The sequence below is a fragment of the Chiloscyllium plagiosum genome, unplaced genomic scaffold, assembly GCF_037043375.1.
Source record: "Chiloscyllium plagiosum isolate Xiang-an unplaced genomic scaffold, Cpla_swu_hap1 HiC_scaffold_11, whole genome shotgun sequence".
Taxonomy (NCBI): Eukaryota; Metazoa; Chordata; class Chondrichthyes; order Orectolobiformes; family Hemiscylliidae; genus Chiloscyllium; species Chiloscyllium plagiosum.
Window position 1 is genome coordinate 17,394,000 of NW_028270149.1, and position 19,872 is coordinate 17,413,871.

A 19,872-nucleotide genomic window follows, 5' to 3' on the forward strand; every position below is an offset into this window, starting at 1 on the left:
CCAAACTAAACTAGCCCCACCCGTCTGTGCTTAGGCCAGATCCTTCCAAATGTTTCTTATTCATGTACTTTTATAAATGTCTTTTAAACATTGTAACATACCCTCATCCAGCACTTCCTCTGGAAGTTCATTCCATACATTTGTCTGAAGGCAGCTCCTACCTGCTTTGTCATTTGCCAGACGCAGTCAATGAACTGAAGGAAGATGGGCGATCGATCAGCATCAGCATGGTTCTCATCACCGTGTCCCACTCTCTGCAAGAAGAGAGAAAGACTAGCCATTACCCAGCACTTTTCACAACCCAGCACACTCCAAACGCACCTTGTCCCACTTTGGTGAGTGTAGTCATTGTTGCAATGTAAGAAACAACTGCCCAGCATAGAGAGCTCCCACAGACACCAGTGAGATAAACCAGTGAGGTATAAAAATGCAGGAAAAACCCAGCAGGTTTGGCAGCATCTGTGGAGACAGAAACAAAAGTTAATGATTTGACACTTCTTCAAAACTGTTTCAAAGAAGAATCAAATGTTAACTCTGCTTTTCTCCCTAAAGATGCTGCCAGATCTGTTGAGTTACTCCAGCACTTTCTAATTTTATTTCCAATTTCCAGCATTGATGGTAATTTACTTTTACTGAAATGGTCAGTCTGTCTGTTGCTAACTGAGGGATAAATATTGGTTAGGACATGGATGCTAACTGTGCTGGTCCTCTTCATACTGCTGTGGGAGCCTTTACATCCACCTGAGGACTCAAACAGAGCTGCAGTTCCATGTGTCATCCAATACCCCACACTTCTGTCATTTCAAAAATACCTCTGATTTATTTATTATTCACTCCTTGGATCTTGTGGTTGCTGGCTGGCCAGTATTAACTGCCTGTCCCCAATTGCCTTTGAGAAAATGGTGGTAAGCTTTTTTCTTGATCCAAAGCTGCTCTGGCATTTTGAGCCAGTGACAATGAAGGAACAGCAATATATTTCCAATGTCAGGTTGGGGAATGACTTGAAGGGGAACATGCAGGTGTTGGTGCTCCCATGTATCTGCTGGCCTAGTCCCTTGAGGTGCAAGTGGTCGTGGGTTTGGGAAGGCGCTGGAAGAGGATCTTTGGTGAACTTCTGCAGTGCATCTTGTAAATACTATACACTGCTGCTACTGAGCATTGGTGATGGAGAGAATGGATGTTGTGCCAATCAAGCGGGCTGCTTTGTTCTGGATGGTATCAGGCCTCCGGAGTGTTGTTGGAGATGCACCCATCCAGCCAAGTGGGGAGTATTCCATCACACTCCTGACCTGTGCCTTATAGATGGTGAACAGCTTTTGGGGAATTAGAAGGTGAGTTTCTCGCCACAATATTCCTAGCCTCTGACCTGCTCTTGTAGCCACTGTGTTTATGTAGTGGGTCCAGTTGAGTTTCTGGTCAGTGGTAATCCCAGGATGTTGATAGTGGGGGATTCAGTGACAGCAGTGTCATTGAATGTCATGAAGTGATGGTTAGATTTTGTATTATCACACTCATTGCCAGGCATTTGTGTGGAGCGAATGTTACTTGCCATTTGTCAGCACAAGCCTGGATATCATCCAGGTCTTGTTGCATTTGGATATAGACTGCTTCAGTATCTGAGCAGTTGCAAATGGCGAATGCTGCTGAACATAGTGTGGATGTTCGCTGATGATTGCACAGTGACCTTGTGATGGAGGAATGGTCATTCATGAAGCAGCTGAAGATGGTTTGGCCTAGGACACTACACCGAGGGACTCCTGCAGAGATGTCCTGGAGCTGAGATGACTGACCTCCATAACCACAACCGTCTTCCTCGGTATGACAGCCAATAGTGGAAAGTTTTCCTCTGATTCCTATTGACTCCAATTTCTCTGGGGCTCTTTGATGCCACACCTGGTTAAATGTGGCTATAATGCCAAGGGCTGTCACTCTCTCCACCCCTCTGGAATTCAGCTCTTTTGTCCATTTTTGAACCAAGGCTGTAGTGAGGTCAGGAGCTGAGTGGCCGTGGTGGAACTCAAACTGGGCGTCACTGAGCAGGTTATTGCTGAGTAGCAGTGTTGATGACACCTCCCATCACTTTACCGATGACCGAGAGTGATCAGTATTGCAGGGCAGCATCAGGCTCCATTATTTGTTCCAGTGTCTACAGCAGGATTAAAGACCAATTCCAGGTTTATAAAACTCAAGTTTCAAGTGATGTAGCAAGCGAAATGATTCAGAGATGAGTTGGATCAAAGGGTCTGTTTCCATGCTGTACATCTCTATGACTCTGTTTGCTCACTCACAACTCCATTATGCCCTTTCATTACTTACGACTGCAAAACGGTGTCCGAAATTTAGCCACTCCTTTTCAATCAGCACTTCAAAACCCTTGATAGTTCGGTAGTAGCTGTCGAGGATCAGCATGGTTAAGGAGGTTAGCTGAGAGGTCCGGTCCCAGCCGTCGCTACAATGGACCACAACCGAGGTTTTTGCCGATTCAACCTTGTCTGCTATCCGAACGGCTCCGGCTAAAAGGATCTGGAAAGAAATAGAGGACAGCCAATTAATGACAGAACGAGCTATAGCCTAGAGTTCATAGCGGAGAAAGAAATTAGCATAAACTGAATCATGAAGTTGCATTTCTTCAAAGCCTCAATAATGTCAAGAGGCCCAGTGAAATTCCATTCAAAATACAATTACTTCTGTTACACAAGCAAACAGAGCAACATTTATATACAGCAAAAAAATCAAAGATCACACATTTTTTGGATGATCAGGTGACCTCTATTTCTGCTGCCAGTGGCTGGGGGGGGGGCGCAGAGGCGACCAGGAGGAGTCTGGGTCCTTCTCCCAACAGCATTTGGTGATATTTGTGCCTACTCAAACATTTGGATCTTCTTTCTCATCTAAGACACCACCATTGACAATTCAACACTCTCTTAAAGCATCAGCCTGTGATATGCTGTATATAGTTAAACTATGTAGTCAGGGCTGTTAGTACTGCCTCTCAGTGTGAAGAATTTAACCTGAAGTAGGACAAAGGAAGAAAATTAACGTGATGTTGGCTCAATATCTAATGCTGTTTGTACACAATGTATGGGGCTGACAAGGACGTCTTTAATCTACAACTGGTTCTTTTCCAGTCTTTTTCACTGAGTCAGGCTGCCTTAACACACGCAGTCCTTGGGGCTGCCTCCAAACTCTTTCCTATACCAGCCAACAACACCCCACCACAACAAAAAATACGAAGCAGATCCCGTCTGTGTGGGCTCTTTATCACGAAGCAGGCACGCAAAGCGGGGAATTTTCCCAACACCCTCTGCCCACTTTGGTGATGAAATTCCAGGCCTATGACACCAAACGTTGGGTATGTCAAAGCAAGTGGAGAACAGCATGGTGCAGTGACAGCACTAAGGTCATACACACACACACACAACCACATCTCATGTGAAAGAAGGTCACTCCAGTGAAGAACAGCCAAGAGACGCTGGAGAGAAAGTAGCAATGCCATCCAGTTACAGACTGCCATCCTGAAAATGCCCCATTATCTCATCTTTGGGTCTTCTCTTAGTTAGCCAATCCTCTATCCATGTCAATATACCTCCATTGGTGAAAGTGAGGACTGCAGATGCTGGAGATCAGAGTCTAGATTAGAGTGGTGCTGGAAAAGCACAGCAGGTCAGGCAGCATCCAAGGAGCAGGAAAATCGATGTTTCAGGCAAAAGTCCTTCATCGGGAATGAGGCAGGGTGCATTCCTGATGAAGGGCTTTTGCCCAAAACGTAGATTTTCCTGCTCCTCGAATATACCTCCACTGCCATGGTCTCTCATCTTATTTACATAGCTATAGGCATGGTATCTTATCAAACACGTTATGGAAATCCAAATACAATACATTGAAAGATTCTCCCTTATCAATCCTGCTTGTTACCTCTTCAAAGAATTCTTGTCAGACTGCAGGGGCTGGTGGTATACCACAGGGCCAGTGCTGGGACCTTTGTTATTTCTTATTTATATAAATGATCTGGATGTGAATATATAAGGCATGATTAGTAAATCTGTCGATGATACAAAATTAGGAGGTATCATTGATAACAAGGAAGGTTATCAAAAACTATAGAGCAATCTTGATCAGATGGAGAAGTTGGTTGAGGATTGGCAAATGCAATTCAATAAAAGGTAAGTATGAGGTGTTGCACTTTGGAAAATCAAGCCAATATAGGACTTATACTGTAAATGGTAAGGTCCTGAGGAGTGTTGTGGAACAGAGGGACCTAGAAGTACAAGTACATAGTTCTTTGAAAGCAAGTCACAGGTAGACAGGGTGGTGAAGAAAGCAATTAGCATGCTTACCTACATCGGTCAAGGGATTGAGTATAGGAGTTGGGATGCTGTGTTACAATTGTATAATTCTTTGGTGAGGCTACAGTTTTGGTCAGAATGAGGGGTGATCTTATTGAGGTGTTTAAAATCATGAATGGTATAGATAGGATGAATGCATATAGTCTTTTTTCCTGGGATGTGGAATTGAAAACTAGAGAGGGCATAGGTTTAAGTTGAGAGGGATTCCTGATGAAGGGCTTATGCCATCGATTCTCCTGCTCCACAGATGCTGCCTGACCTGCTGTGCTTTTCCAGCACCACACTCTCGACTCTAGTCTTCAGCATCTGCAGTGCTGACTTCCTCCTACAGGTTTGGTCACCCTGTTATCAGAAAGACATAGTTAAACGAGATTTACGAGATTTAGAGGGAAAGGTTTAGAGGGATATGGATCAAATACAGGCAATTGGAATTAGCTGCGTGGGCACCAGAGTCAGCATGGACCAATTTGGGCCGAAGGGCCTGTTTCCATACTGTATTACTCTATGACTCTAATCAATTGGCTACTATGATGCATCCTTCCTGAGGCCAGGCTGACTCTGCTTAATTATATTAATTTTCTAAATGTTCTGCTATTATATCCTTGCTAATAGATTCTAACATTTTCCCAGCGAGAGATGTTAAGATCCAAGATCTCTTCTCAAACCCAACTGCCATTTCAGGGCAACTCAACTGCACTAAATTACTGTTGGAAAGCTCTCTCAGTCAGATAAACATGTGGGAGTTAAAGACCACAATTCAAGCTCAGGATCCAATTACAAGGAACTTGGCTTCTTTTAGACTGGTTGACACTATCTGAAATGCAACCAATTAGAGCGTGGAGTCATAACACTCCTGCACTCCCTCACAAGGGAGGCACCTTCTGTTTAATATTGTCCAGTGTTGCTACCATCTAAAGCTGTTATTCCTCTGCCAACTGGGCAAACAAGGTTTTGTGGCACTGTTTAAGATTTCAACAGAGAGAAGGAAGAACTTTCAGTTTGGACAAAAGAATCTAAACTTCAATCTCTCTCTCTATTTCGGTCCGCATGCTGATCTGCACTAATTGTCATAACTGTGGTTAATTCACTAATATCTGGAATCCAGAACTAGAGGGCATAAGTTTAAGGTGAGAGGGGAAAGATATAAAAGGGACCTTAGGGGCATCGTTTTCATGCAGAGGGTGGTGCATGTGTGGAAAGAGCTGCCACAGGTGGTGGTGGTACAATTACAACATTTAAAAGGCATCTTGATGGGTACATGAATAGGAAGAGTTTAGAGGGATAAGGGCCAAATTCTGCTACTAGATTAATTTAGGATATCTGGTCGGCATGGACGAATTGGACCAAAGGGACTGTTTCCGTGCTATGACTCTATCTGCTTTATGCTCCTGTCAAAGTTGGAAGTTCTGCCCGAGCACAGCTCATTTGTCTCACAAAGAGAACAAGTGGCTTCTTTGAAGATTAGACTCTCCTCTGAACATCAAGGCTAGTTACGAAACTATGAAAACCAGAGACAACCTGTTATTTTACTCACTCATGGGATATGAGCATCACTTGCAGGTCAACATTTATTAGCCATCCATAGCTGCCCTTGAGAAGGTGGGGGTGAGCTGCCTTCTTGAACCACTGCAGTCCATGGTTGACCCACATGTTATTGTTTGGGAGGAAATACTCTTAGGGAGGGAATTCCAGAATTTTGACCCAGTAACAGCACAGGAATGACAATATATTTCCAAGTCAGGATGGTGAGTGGCTCAGAAGGAATCTTGCAGGTGGCAGTGTTCCCATGTATCTGCTGCCCTTCCTTCCAGATGGAAGTGATTGTGGGATTGGAAAGTGCTAAGGAGTTTTGGTGAATTTCTGCCATGCATCTTGTAGATAATACACACTGCTGTTACTGAGTGTCAGTGGTGGAGTGAGTGGATGCTTGTGGATTTGGTGTCAATCAAGCAGCCTGCTCTGTCCTGGATGGTGTCAAGCTTCTTGAATATCATTGGAGCTGCACTCATCCAGGAAGTATTCCAACACACTCTTAAATTGTGTGTTGTAGATAGTGGACCAGGCTTTGGGGAGTCAGGATGGGAGTTACTTGCTATAGTATTCCTAACCACTAACCTGCTCTCCGTGCCACTGTGTTTAATGTGGTTAGACCAGTTCAGTTCCTGGTCTAGAAACTGTCCACTTCATGCCTGAACCACACAGATCTAGGCACCCCAAGTTTTTACCAAGTGAACTCTTCACTACAGCACTAAGACTGAACTGATGCTTCAGGATAGGATAGGAGTGCAGCAGGTGACGGGGTGGGGGTTGGGGGGGGCATGGCTGGTGAGGTAGGAAATTGTTCCTGCTGACTGTCTAATTGAGTTTACGAAGATATCTGGTGATCCTGCTCCACTCTGTTACTGCTGTGGGAGATGAGCCCAATGACAGCCATCAGCAAGACTACAACACGATTGACAGGTACATGAGCAAAGTTCTGAGACAGAGAATGACATGGCGGGGTGGGGGGGGGGTTGAAGGAGTTACAAATTGAGCACACACAGTTCCCCCACTTTAACCACAGTCATTATTTCAAATCAGTTTCAGTCTCCAACAGTGCTCCTGTAATTAAGCGCCACAATTAATGATCCAAGGACTGTGCAGATTGAATTACTTGAGGTTCGAGGAGACCAGTTCCATTCAATGGTAATAGTTAAATATCGCAGAACAGGTATCTTACTCTTATGTATTCCAACCAATGAGTTGAATCGATATTTGACAGCCACTTGGCTTCATCTATCACAGGGTAAACGACATCCTTCAGTTTCCTGAGAGACTCCCTCATGACGTGGATGTTATGGATTTCCAAGAATATAAGCTCAGCGTTTGAATATGCAGATTCACTCTCATAGCCTCCACCTTTTGCCTATAAGATAGTGGCAATTGTGCAAATATCAATGATTAGTAAAAACATAAAGACAAGACTCAATGCATGACCACAGCAGTTATGCCTTCAGCATGAATATTACAAAGAGATGAAATTCTACCTCAGTTAATTGCCCTACAAAATTGGCTCAGCTCAGTTAGTTGGTTCACAATACAGAGTGACACGGACAGCCTGGGTTCAATTCTCACACTGGCTGAGCCTACCATGAAGGATTCTCCTTCTCAACCTCTCCCCTCACTTGAGGCATGGTGACTCTCAGGTTAACCCAGCACCTGTTACCTTTCTCTCCCCTCTGGGACTATTGCACCTTTATAAACATTACACGAAGTGCAATGGATTCGGAATTTGGTTTAAAGATTTCCAATCACTTTATTTTTTGAAAAGTCTATTTACAGCCACTTTTATTGTCTGACAATATGACCTCCGTGGAAACGTAGAAAATAGGAGCAGGAAGAAACCACTCGGCCCTTCAAGCCTGCTTCACCATTCAATACCATCATGGCTGATCATCCAACTCAGTAACCTGTTTCCACTTTCGCCTCATATCCTTTGATCCCTTTAGCTCTAAGAACTATATTGAACTTCTTTTCAAAACATTCAATGTTTTGGCCTCAACTCCTTCCTGTGGCAGAGAACTCCACAGACTCACTATTCTCAGGATGAAGAGATTTCTCCTTATTTCAGTCCTAAGTGGCCTACCCTATATCCTTAGACTGTGATCCCTGGTTCTGGACTCCCCAGTCAACAGCACCTGTGTTTACCCTGTCTAGTCTGGTTAGAATTTTATAGTTTTCTATAACAGCTCCCCTCATTCTTCTAAACTCGAGTAAATAACTCTTAAAGGATCCAGTCTCTTTACCTGGCAGTTCTGCCTTCCCATGAACCAGTCTGGTTCAGTGCACTCCCTCCACAGCCAGAACATCCTTCCTCAGATAAGGAGACCAGAACTGCATACAATACTTCAGGTATGGTCTCACTAGGCCCTGACCAATTACGGCAAGACATCCCTATACTCCAATCCACTTGCTATAAAGACCAACATGCTGTTTGCTTTCTTCACCGTCTGCTGCACCTTTATCTTTACTTCCAGTGACCGTTGGACAAGGCACCTCACCCCTCTCCTAATCTATCGTTATTCAGGTAAAAATCTATTCTTTGGTTTTTCCTACCAAAGTGGATAACCTCACATTTATACAGATAATCCTTCATCTGCCATGCATTTACCCACTCGCTCAACTTGTCCAAATCACATTGAAGCATCTCTGCATCCTCTTCACAGCTCACCCTCCCAGCCAGCCTTGTGACATCTGCATATCAGTAGATGCAACATTGAATTTCCTCATCCAAATCATTAAAATAAGTTATGAATAGCTGGGGTCAAAGCACTATTGCCTAAGGCATCCTACAAGTCCCGAGTTGCCACTTGGAAAAAGACTCGTTTATTCCTATACTTTCCAACCAGTACTCTCTCTCCACTTCAAGTCACTACCTGCAATCGTATGCAATTTAATAATACAAGTTAAAAGATGCTAAACGTAACAAGCACCTTACTGGCGTCTGCCACACTGCTCTGTCGAGCATCAAAGATGATTAACTTGTGAGACTGCGCATTGGCGTCCATGATGGTTTGTAAATATTTCTCATCCTCCTTACACCGCTTGTCATTTGGCCCCACCAATGGCTGACTGCATCGAGTAATCGTCGCTTGGCTTTCTGGATGGATCCAAGACAAAACCTGATGGAGGAGGCAGAAAGAGTCTTTAAGTGCATCAAGGCTCAGTATTTTAGGGGGTACAGTATATTTGATTGTTGATGGGACATATGTTCCACAGGGAGTGCAGTAAAGTCACTCCATCCCTCAAGCCTGTTCCAGTGGTCAATGGGATCTGGGGTGGCCTTTAGGGGCTGGAGTTGAACCGGGTGGTGTTAGGGTCATTAAGTGCAAAGTGACAAAGCAGAACAAAAAAGTAAGACAGGAGAGGGCTGAGCCAGAGGAGGCACAATGTTCATGTGCTGAGATCATGGTTTCTTGCAATGATCTGAGCTCTGAAGGGAGTTATGTTTCTCTCTCTAACAGCGAAGGGAAGAAGATTCACTCAAAGGACAAGGTAAGAAGGACAAAACCGACTGAACACACAATGGAATAGTTAATGATTTCAGGATCAATGCATTAAACCAGATCTCACACATTTTCCAGACAATCTTTGCCTTGGTTTCAAACTCTTAATGCTTTACAGGTAGCATGGTGGCTCAGTGGTTAGCACTGCTGTCTCACAGCACCAGGGACCTGGGTTTGATTCCAGCCTCAGGTGACTGTGCACGTAGAGTTTGCACATTCTCCCCGTGTCTGCGTGGGTTTTCTCCGGGTGCTCCGGTTTTCCCCTACAATCCAAAGGTGTGCAGGTTAGGTGAATTGGCCATGCTAAATTATCCAGTGTTCACGGACGTGTAGGTTGGATGCATTAGTCAGGGGTTAAACAGAGGGGAATAGGTTGGGTCAGTTACTCTTCGGAGAGTCAGCGTGGACTTGTTGGGCCAAAGGACTTGTTTCCACACTGTAGGGACTCTGATTCTACTCAGCTGCCAACAAAATGCTGGCAAAACTCAACTCATAAAGAAGACTCTGAATAACACTGCTGTTTTCTATAAATTGGCGTGATTATGGCAGAGCTGAAAATGTGTTGCTGGAAAAGTGCAGCAGGTCAGGCACCAACCAAGGAGCAGGAGAATCCACGTTTCGGGCATGAGCCCTTCTTCAGAAATGATTATGGCAGATTCAACAAACAGCAGCCTATTTATAACCAGCACATTCCATTTATCTATCCCAAACATTTTAATCATGTAATTGCCTATCTCACGATGCGTGTGTGTGTGTGTGCGCGCGTGTTCATGCTCACTCATACATGTACATATTGCTTTTCTGAGTGCCTTGTTAACACCATCTTTCAGCATTTCCACTACAACTGATTATCAGGCTAATCCTCCAACCTTACAAATATATAGTTATGTTTACTTAATGCTAGTCTTTTTTTTTAAAAGGAAGGTAACCACACGTTTAATAAAACAGAAACAGTTTAAGGATTAGCTTATAATTTAGAGAAAAATATGCAGCTCTTGTTTAACAAAAGCACTGACCAGAATCTGAGTTGCTTACTATCCTGTGGTCCTGTCATTCTCACAGGAATGACACAGCAGCTGTTTCAATGCTGGGTTTATTACAGAGAGATTCGAAAGGAGGAGTTGTTTCTGCTGGAGTGCCAAATGCAGCCACACCACAGAGACTCAAACAAAGAAATAAATTCTTTTGGGAACTCACTGGGATTCGCCCACGTGTTCGAAATGCTGCCACTTTACAAAGGTCGTCATCTTTGACACTGGTAGGCACCACCACAATCGAAGGGTACGTATCGCAGAGTTCATAGTTGCTGTTGATTTTACTGATGACCCAACTTTCATTTGGCAAACCCTGGACAGAGCACAAATAGACAGTGAAAAGAACAAGAGAAGCAAAAGATTGCTAAAACTTTAACTCAGCTTCTCTCCAAAGCTGTTGGCTAACCTGCAGGGTGCTTCCAGCATTTCCGAGAGAAGGAGAGGGAAAGGGAGGTGAGGTAGATCGGGGTGGGGGGGAATAAGGGGAGGGGAATGCAATGCACTGAGCACAAGCTTTAGACTGGCTCTCCCCTTGCGGTACCAAGGGAGTGCAGCATTCTCGAAGGAGAGCAAGGAAGTTACCTTATTGGCTGGAGTCAAAGTGTGGCACTGGAAAAGCACAGCAGGTCGGGCAGCATCCAAGGAGCAGAATAGTTGATGTTTTGGGCATAAGCCCTTCAGCAGGAATGATGGCTGGGCCAGTACTACCTCCTAAAACCAACAGCACTAAAACAGATTATCCGGTCATTATCCCGCAGCTGTTTGTGGGAGCTTGCTGTGCACAACATGACTGCCAAGTCACAACAACTGACCCCCAGATTTTAAAAAATGGACTTCATCTGCTGTAAAGCATTTTGAGAAGTCTAATGTTGTGACAGGCGCTATCTAAATCCAAATCTCTCTTTCCATTTAGAAAGAAAAATGGGGAGTGTTCGCATCTTTACAAATCGGCTCCCTCTATGTGGCACACACAGCTGATTGACCTGGTGTACTGCTTACAGGTTCCACATGTACATTTAGTCCAATGGGATTCTCTTTTATACTGTGATGACTAGCCTGCTGCTCTAGGCTCAAACTGAAAGATACAGGAGGAACAGGAGAGCTCTTTGAAAGGGCTGACAGTATTAGCAATGGTCTGAATGCCCTCCTTCTGTGTTGCACAGCTGTATAATTACAGATAAAAATACATGTGCAATAATAGATTTTACACTCTCACCACTGAGAAGAGTAAGGTCTGCTTCTCTGACTAACATGCCTGAACTTTGAAAGAAGTTTTAATGACAAGTTTCTCACCTTAACATTTGGTATGAATGAAATAAATCTTCTAAAATTGTGTGGAGTTGTCCCTTGGACACTTGCTCATGACAAGAACCTGCTCAAGGAACCTCTTGTCATATGAGGAGAGACTGGATTGGTTTAGATTCGGTGATATTCACTGGAATCTAGAAGAATGAGGATCTCACAGAAACCTATCAACTTCTAACAGGACTAGGCAGGGCAAACAGGGGAATGAGCAGGGAAGCCACAACCGGGCTCACAGTCTAAAGATAATGGGTAGGCCATTTAGGAGAAAGATCTTCACCCAGACAGCGTGTCTGTCGAATTCACTACCACAGAGGACAAAGATTTAAAACGGACATGAGGGGCAACATTTTTTTTAAACACAGAGTGGTTAGTGGGTGGAGCTGGCCAAAGGACCTGTCTCCATGCTGTATAACTCTATGCTGTAAAACTGTTGAGGCCAAAACATTGTATGTTTTCAAGAAGGACAGATATATATATATATAGTTCACAGGACTAAAGAGATCAAAGGAGGTGGGAGGAAGTGAGAACAGGGGACAGAATTAGATGATCAGCCATGATCGTATTGAATGATGCAGCAGGGTTGAAGGGCCGAATGGCCTACTCCTCCTCCTATGTTCAATGTGGGGAGAGTTGTGATGCTACAGCTCTCACATGGTTCTGATGAACAGGGAACTTTCCCGCTCTTACCATCTGCCACAGGCGTACCAAAGGACTCACAACCAAAGTGTTTGCCTGTTCTTCTATCAAACCTTCCACGGCCATTATGTCCCGAAGTGGGATTCAGGCTTGGAGCTTCTGGTCCAGATGTAGGGACCTCCTCACTTAGCCACAAGACCAGCTGGCAAACTATGGCCTTGCACGAGAGAAAAACAATCAGAATACTTTGTTGTAGAGAAACACAACTGCTTTGCTAATGCACTTCAGGGAAGGGGACTTGCCAGCCACACCCAGTTTGAATTGTAAGTGACTCCAGTCCTATTCAATGGTGTTGACCCTTCGAGCACTCTGGAGTGGCCAGGTAAGCTCATCCACTTGTCATGGCTTTCCAAGCCCAACAAAAAGAACCTGCATTTATATAGCACCTTAAACATAATATTCATGTCCCAGGGTGACTAGGGAGGCACAATAAATGATCCTTGCCAGCATCGCCTGCATGCCGAGGACAGAAGTGGAACAAGCCTGAGAGCCCCAACCTCCAACTCACACGGTGGGAGAGAGCAAAACCGCGCAGAATTGGCACCAAAAGGTTGACCAGCTTTAAATAACATGCTCCGTACAGAAGGAGAGACAACATGTGGAATATGCCATGGGTAAGAGGGACATTGGTGACCCACCTGTCTTTTATATTCTGCCACAGCATCGTACACCTTCCAGCCCTGAACCGGATACTTCTCCTTATACTTCATTGCAAACAGTGGCTAGATGGGAGAAAGAAAACAGTAACAACACATTATGACCCAACACATTGAACCTGACGTCAAACAGCATTGTCTGGCAGGTTACCCACACCTGGCTAAGTGGGAATCCAGATGTTCCTGATGTCGTTTTGATCAGTAAATAAGAAGCAACTGACAATGATGCTGAGCGAGTGTTGTCTGTACTCCTGCCAGACGGTACTGGGGGAGCAGCTGTTCTCGCCAACAACACAGCCTCCCCCCCCCCCCCCCCCCCACGGACAGTAGCAGTTCGAGAAGGCAGGTCACCACCACCTTCACCAGGGCAACCAGGGACAGGCAATAAACGCTGGCCCAGCAAGTGACACCCACATCCTGCCAGTAAATTTTAAAATTCACACGAGGTCAGGAGCTGTTGTGTGTGTTAATTAAATAATGATGTAAAAAAAGTGAAAATATTTTTGATTGTAGAGTGTGCTTTTTATTACTTGTTGGGTTACTGCATATGGCTTGACTGCTAAAACAGTGCATGCTGGAGCAGAATGCTGTGCAGACACAGGGTCAGAAAGGGGAGAGGTCATTATTGACAGCTCAACACTAACACCAGCAGGGGGTAGCAACCCAATGAAGAGCTTGGACAGACAGCAAGCAATGATCCAACTTCCTCCATGATGAAGAGCACTGGGAGAGGTGGGATGGGTGTGTGTCTGGGTGTGGGTCTGGGTATGGAAAGCAATCTGAGTGAGTTGCAGCAGCTGCACAAAAACAGAAACTGCACCAAGAAGTCACAGGCTTGATAAGTTCACGCCAGAATTCCAAACTGCGGTCATATAGAGAGACTCAAAGTTTCACAAAGAGCAGTGATCAATCTGTGACAAATAAACATACATGTATATTAAACAGTTACCTACACAGTTATATAGCATGGAAACAGACCCTTCGATCCAACTCACCCATACTGACCAGATATCCCAAACTGATCTGGTCCCATTTTACCAGCATTTGGCCCATATCCCGCTTAACCTTGCCTATTCATGCACCTAACCAGATGCCTTTTAAATGTTGTAATTAATGGTGATTATTAATGCAGAAACTCAGTGAATGCTCTGGGGACAGGGTTCAAATCCTGCCATGGCAAATGGAATTTGAATTCAATAAAACACGAATCTAGAATTAAAAGTCTAATGATGACCCCGAAGCCATTGACAATTGTCAGACAAACCCATCTGGTTCAGTAATGTCCTTTAGGGAAGGAAACTGCCATCCTTACCTGGTCTGGCCTAGATGTGACTCCAGACCCACAGCAATGTGGTTGATGCTTAACTGCCCTCTGGGCAATTAGGGATGGGCAATAAATGTTGGCCTAGCCAGTGATGCCTACATCCTGTGAGTTAATAAAGAAAAACAATTGTACCCACCTCCACCACTTTCACTGGCAGTTCATTCCACACGCACACAAGCCCTATGCGTGAAAATATTGACTCTTTGGTCACTTTTAAATCTTTCCCTTCTAACCTTAAATCTATGCCCTCTAGTTTTGACTCCCCCGCCCCTTGTCTGTTCACCCTATCCAAGCCCCTCATGATTTTATAAACCTCTGTAAAGGTCACCCCTCAGCCTCTGACACTTCAGGGAAAAAAGCCCCAGTTTATTCAGCTTCAGCCTGCATCGAGGAAGGGGATTTCTACAAGAAAAATTGTTTGTGAGGCTAACACTGTGTTGCTGTAGCTATAACTGGGGCTAGTCACCACTTTCTATTGGATATATAACAATCATTTAAGCTAAATGTCTGGCTATCATTGGTCATGGTTTTCTGAGAGGCTTGTGCAAGAGCCAGTTTAATAAACCACTTCTACTGACAAGCTTTTCTTTCAGAGAAGAATTGTGAAATAAGATGATAGCAATTACTTGGTCAGCATGTGATCATGCTTCAGGGCAACTGGCCACTGGTTATTTAAACAGGACTACTGCTCAATAGTACAACAGCTCAAATCTTGCTGAAATGTTATTGAAACCTTTCATCCTGCATTCATCAGGACAAATGCAAGAATGCCAATTTTCCAACAATCACAAGCATTTATATTATGGGAGGAAAGGCTGCTCAGGACTTGGTCAAACGACTGATCTGATGAGGCACTGAGTGTATGTGGAAATGTCCCGATTAAAGATTTCAGCAACTCATTGCGCTTTTCAAAAATATTAAGTAAAATTATTCAACAGACAACCAGGCAGGTGGGACTGCTATTGTTTTAATCATGTGACACCATGAATAAAGTTTCAGTGAGTCTTTGCTGCACATAGACTTGCATTTATTTTTGTTTTCTCCAGACAGCATTAACTTTACCTTGGCACAACTGGTTCAGGAGATTGAAAATCTTACAGCCAGGCCGCGAAGGAATTTAATTTACATGAAAGCAAAACCTGCTTTAACCTGGAACTAAAATTGACTTTAGAGAGGAAAAATGCAACTGCATCCTCTCATCTTATGGTGTCTACTGCACGAAGGGTTTCTAACGGTTGATTTCACAGGACGATCATCCCTTCAGATGCGAAATGATGGGTTTCAGCAGCACTCTAACTGCCTTCAAGCTAATGTTACAACTGGCTGAACATAAACTTGGAAGGACTGGGATGACACAAGGTCTCTGCGAGACTGGTACTGGCCTTTCACTCAGAATGAGAAATAAATATTTTGTCTGTGTAATCTATGATTGACAGTGACAAATCGTTCTGCAGAACAACATGCTCTGTCACCGTTAAGCACTGAGCAGCTATTGAGTGTGTCACTGACCTCAAATTACAGAGGCTCAGTGAGCGCATGATTCCCCAGTGTCCACTTTCACTCAATGTCCCCCTCCCACAGCTCCCTAAACAGAGGAACAGTACCCTTTTAAATTGTCAGAAATCCATCTGGCTAATTCCGACCCTAGAATTCACTGTACATAAACTGGTGCTAATACAATCTTTGAAATGATTTATCATCACTGATATTTTAAAACTAATTTTCCAGATTGTTGTCTCCCAGATAGTTTCCAAACATTGAATTTCACTTGAACAATATTCATAGCCCTTTTATAAAATGATGTTTTACCAAGGAAAGGTAAAGATAGCCATTTCATGCATTGAGTGATTGTGTTTGTCTCGATAGTGGTATTTTAGGCAGGATTGTACACAGCATGCTACATGGTCAACATATATTAAAAAGGTATTCATTTGAAGACATGCCTGTCTGATGTGACTTTTAGTAATTTATGCTCTTCTGAAACAACAAAATCAATTGCATTAAAGTAGCACTTCCTGCAAAGTCTGTTCAGAACTGTTTTGGACCTCTGTACTTACTTATAGATAAATTATGAATAAAGTATATTTTCACAATTACAAAAAAAAGTAGGCAGAACAGAAGGCAGCAGGTTTGATTGGGGAATTGGAAAATTCAACAAAGCAGGACTGCATCAGGTCTCAACCCAGAGCTTCAGAGGTCATTGCAAGAGGAGTGTGGCTGGTGGAAATTAGTGAAGGTTCATATTCTGGATTAGTGCCCATAGGTTCCTGGCCAGAATCCACACATGTATCAACTTCAGGCAAGATCTGTGAAGCCCCACATGGTCAAATAACCAACTGGCAGTCAATGCTCAGCAAATGATGGGCACTTACTGGAAGGCTGCTAGAGCCAAGGGGAGGGTGGGGGAAGAAAAGCCTAGAAATGGATGAGAAGATTTAGACAACAATCTACCAACTGGATTTCTCTACAGTGGGAATTGACAGAAATACGATGGGCCTCCTTCTGTCTGGTAATGACATATTGACTGCAACAGTAACTTTGTGTAACAACAGTGCAGGTAAAAGTGCCCTCAGCAGCTAAGCTTCAAACAAATGCACAAGTCACAGCTGTGGTTTGTAACCCCTTGCCAGTGTGCTGTCAACTGTACAATAAAAAGACCGTTGCATTCAAATTGTAATCAGCAATTTACTTTTTAAAATGTCTGACCTGAGCAGCTTATCGGACAGCTAACAGTGTTACACTGACTGAACAGTACAAACACAGCACAACGCCAGGCAGACTTACCAAGTTCTTCGAGACAGGAAAGGCATACTGTGTGAGGTTCTCAAAGATCTCGAGTTTACCATGTTCTTCCTGTTTGTATGCAAACCGCAGATTTCTCATATCCTGTTAACATAGTTGGACAATGTCAAACCTAATCACGTCTAGACTGAAAGCACAAAAATAAAGCTGAAGCCTCTGAGGTTTGGTTGCAACAGGAAATGCTAAATTTCGAGGCTGGAAAATCGAGAAACAATCGAGGTCATCAATGATCTCCCCTCCATCATAAGGTCAGAAGTGGCGATGTTCGCTGATGACTGCACAATGTTCAGCTCAGCACCATCCGTGACTGCTCACACACTGAAGCAGTCCATGCAACAAGATCTGGACAATATCCAAGCTTGGGCTGACAAGTGGCAAGTAACATTCATGCCACACAAATGCCAGGCAATGACCATCACCAACAAGAAACAATCTAACCATCACCCCATGACATTTAATTGCGTTACCATCAATGAATCCCCAACTATCAACATCCTCGGGGTTACCCAAGGCCAGTAAGTGAACTAGACTCACCACATAAACACAGTGAGTACAAGAGCAGGTCAGAGGTTTGGAATACTGTGGTGAGTAACTCCCTCCTGACTCCCCAAAGCCTGTCCATCATCTACAAGGCACACGTCAGGAGTGTGATGGATTACTCCCCACTTGCCTGGATGGGTGCAACTCCACCAACACTCAAGAGCCCAACACCATTCAGGACAAAGCAGCCCCTTGCTTGGCACCACATTCACAAGCAACCACTCCGTCTACTACTCACGCTCAGTAGCAGCAGTGTGTATTATGTACAAGATGCACTGCAGGAATACACCTAAAATCCTTAGAAAGTACCTTCCAAACCCATGATTCGGAGGTGCTGGTATTGGAGTAGAGTGGGTAATGTTAAAAATCACAACACAATGTTACAGTCTAACAGGTTTATTCAGAGGTACAGGTATTAGCTTTCAAAATGCTGCTTCATCTTGCTCCACAACCACCTGATGAAGAAGCAACGCTTCGAAAGCTAGTGCTTCTAAACCCACGGCCACTTCTATCTAGAGGGGCAAAGGTAGCAGATACATGGGAACACGACCATCTGCAAGTTCACCTTTAAGCCATTCACCCTCCTGACCTGGAAACAGATCACCATTCCTTCACTGTGGCTCGGTCAAAATCCTGGAATTCCCCCCCTAAGGGCAATGTGGGTCTTGCAACAGCACATGGACTGCAGCAGTTCAAGAAGGCAGCTCACCACCACCTTCTCAAGGACTAAGGACGGGCACTAAATGCTAACCCAGCCAGCAATGCCCACATCCCTTGAATGGAATAAAAAAAGCTGCTTTTAAAATGGACAACAAGCACATGGAAGCCAATAATTCTGTAAAATACAAGCATGAGGGAACTGAAATACTCAAAGGACACTTATTTCTCTGAGAGAATACAACCAATTTGTTCTACCGTTTGGTCCACTGTTGAGCTCACAACCCAACACACTCATAGATTGAGGTTCCACGTCATCAAGGAGTAAGACATTCAACCCCTCAATCTCTTCCTTGTGATCACGGACAATCTGCAGTCTAACTCCACACGTATTCTTTAATACCTTAGACTAATAAAAATCCATCCTTCTCATTTTAAAAATTAATAGCTGACCCAGCACTATTGCTGTTTGTGGAAGCAAGTTCTGAACCTTCACGACATTTCATAACGGACTGTTTCCTAACTTCATTCCAGAAATGTCTGCCTCCACATTTCAGACACAGCCCTCCTGTTGTTAAACCTTCCCACCTGACCGCGATATATTCTCCCCATCTATCCCTAGCTGTTCCCCTTAATATCCTGACAAAAGTCAAACCATCCCTTAACTTCCCAAATTCCAAGGACTACAACTTGCATTTGTGTGGCGTCTCCTTGTAAATTAACTCCTGCGCTCACAGTCCCATCCTAAAGCCTGCAATTTACTCCTTCCAAAGCTTTTGAAGGTGCTGTGCTCACAATGTTTTGCAGAGCTCCATGTGTGGTCTGTCCAGCACTTTGTAAAACTGCTTCTACCTCTTTCCAATCACAAGATGTTATAAATAGTAAACATTACCTTGCACACAATTTCCAAGCCACAGGAGTTCTCTTGAATGCCAGCAATTTTTTCGATACGACTCACAACCCCCAGTGGAACATCAAGGGTGAAAGGGGGATCCTGGTTTATAAAAACAAAACTGAGTGAGGGGCAGTTTGTACCATCAGAGAGAAACGGGACAGAAACAAAGCTCTGCCAGTGTTGGAAACCCAAAATAAAAACTCAAAGTGCCGGAAAAACTCAGCAGATCTGGCTGCATCTATGAAGAGAGAAACTGAGTCAACACTGCGAGTCCAGTGACCCTTCTCTGGAATACAGCTCAGTTCCAAAGAAGATTCAAATCAGACTCTTGGAGACAGTGAGAACTGCAGATGCTGGAGAGTCAGAGTGGATAAAGAGGGGAGCTGGAAAAAGCACAGCATAAGGGGAGTCGACATTTCAGGTCGGAAGCTTTCATCAGGACTGAATCAGACTCTTTAAAAGTTAACTTTCTTTCTCCACAGATGCTGCAGACCTGCAGAGTTTCTCCATACCTTTGTTTTTATTTGGAATTTTTTGGTGGTTGTATACTTAATCTCTTCACAACACAGGAA

At 44.0% G+C, this 19,872-nt stretch overlaps 1 protein-coding gene across 4 annotated transcripts in view; it reads right to left on the reverse strand.

Annotated features, from left to right (window-relative positions):
- Positions 1–19,872, reverse strand: part of LOC122557418 (phosphatidylinositol-3-phosphate phosphatase MTMR1) — a 96,216-nt gene that overhangs the window by 34,536 nt on the left and 41,808 nt on the right. For all 4 annotated transcript variants that reach the window (XM_043705114.2, XM_043705116.2, XM_043705117.2 and 1 more), the window contains 8 exons: positions 19,298–19,399; positions 17,191–17,292; positions 13,065–13,148; positions 10,589–10,738; positions 8,819–9,007; positions 7,066–7,251; positions 2,317–2,523; positions 162–254 (listed from right to left, as the gene is read on the reverse strand). In XM_043705114.2, the coding sequence (XP_043561049.1) occupies positions 162–254; positions 2,317–2,523; positions 7,066–7,251; positions 8,819–9,007; positions 10,589–10,738; positions 13,065–13,148; positions 17,191–17,292; positions 19,298–19,399 (1,113 nt within the window). The remainder of the gene's footprint in view (positions 1–161; positions 255–2,316; positions 2,524–7,065; positions 7,252–8,818; positions 9,008–10,588; positions 10,739–13,064; positions 13,149–17,190; positions 17,293–19,297; positions 19,400–19,872) is intronic.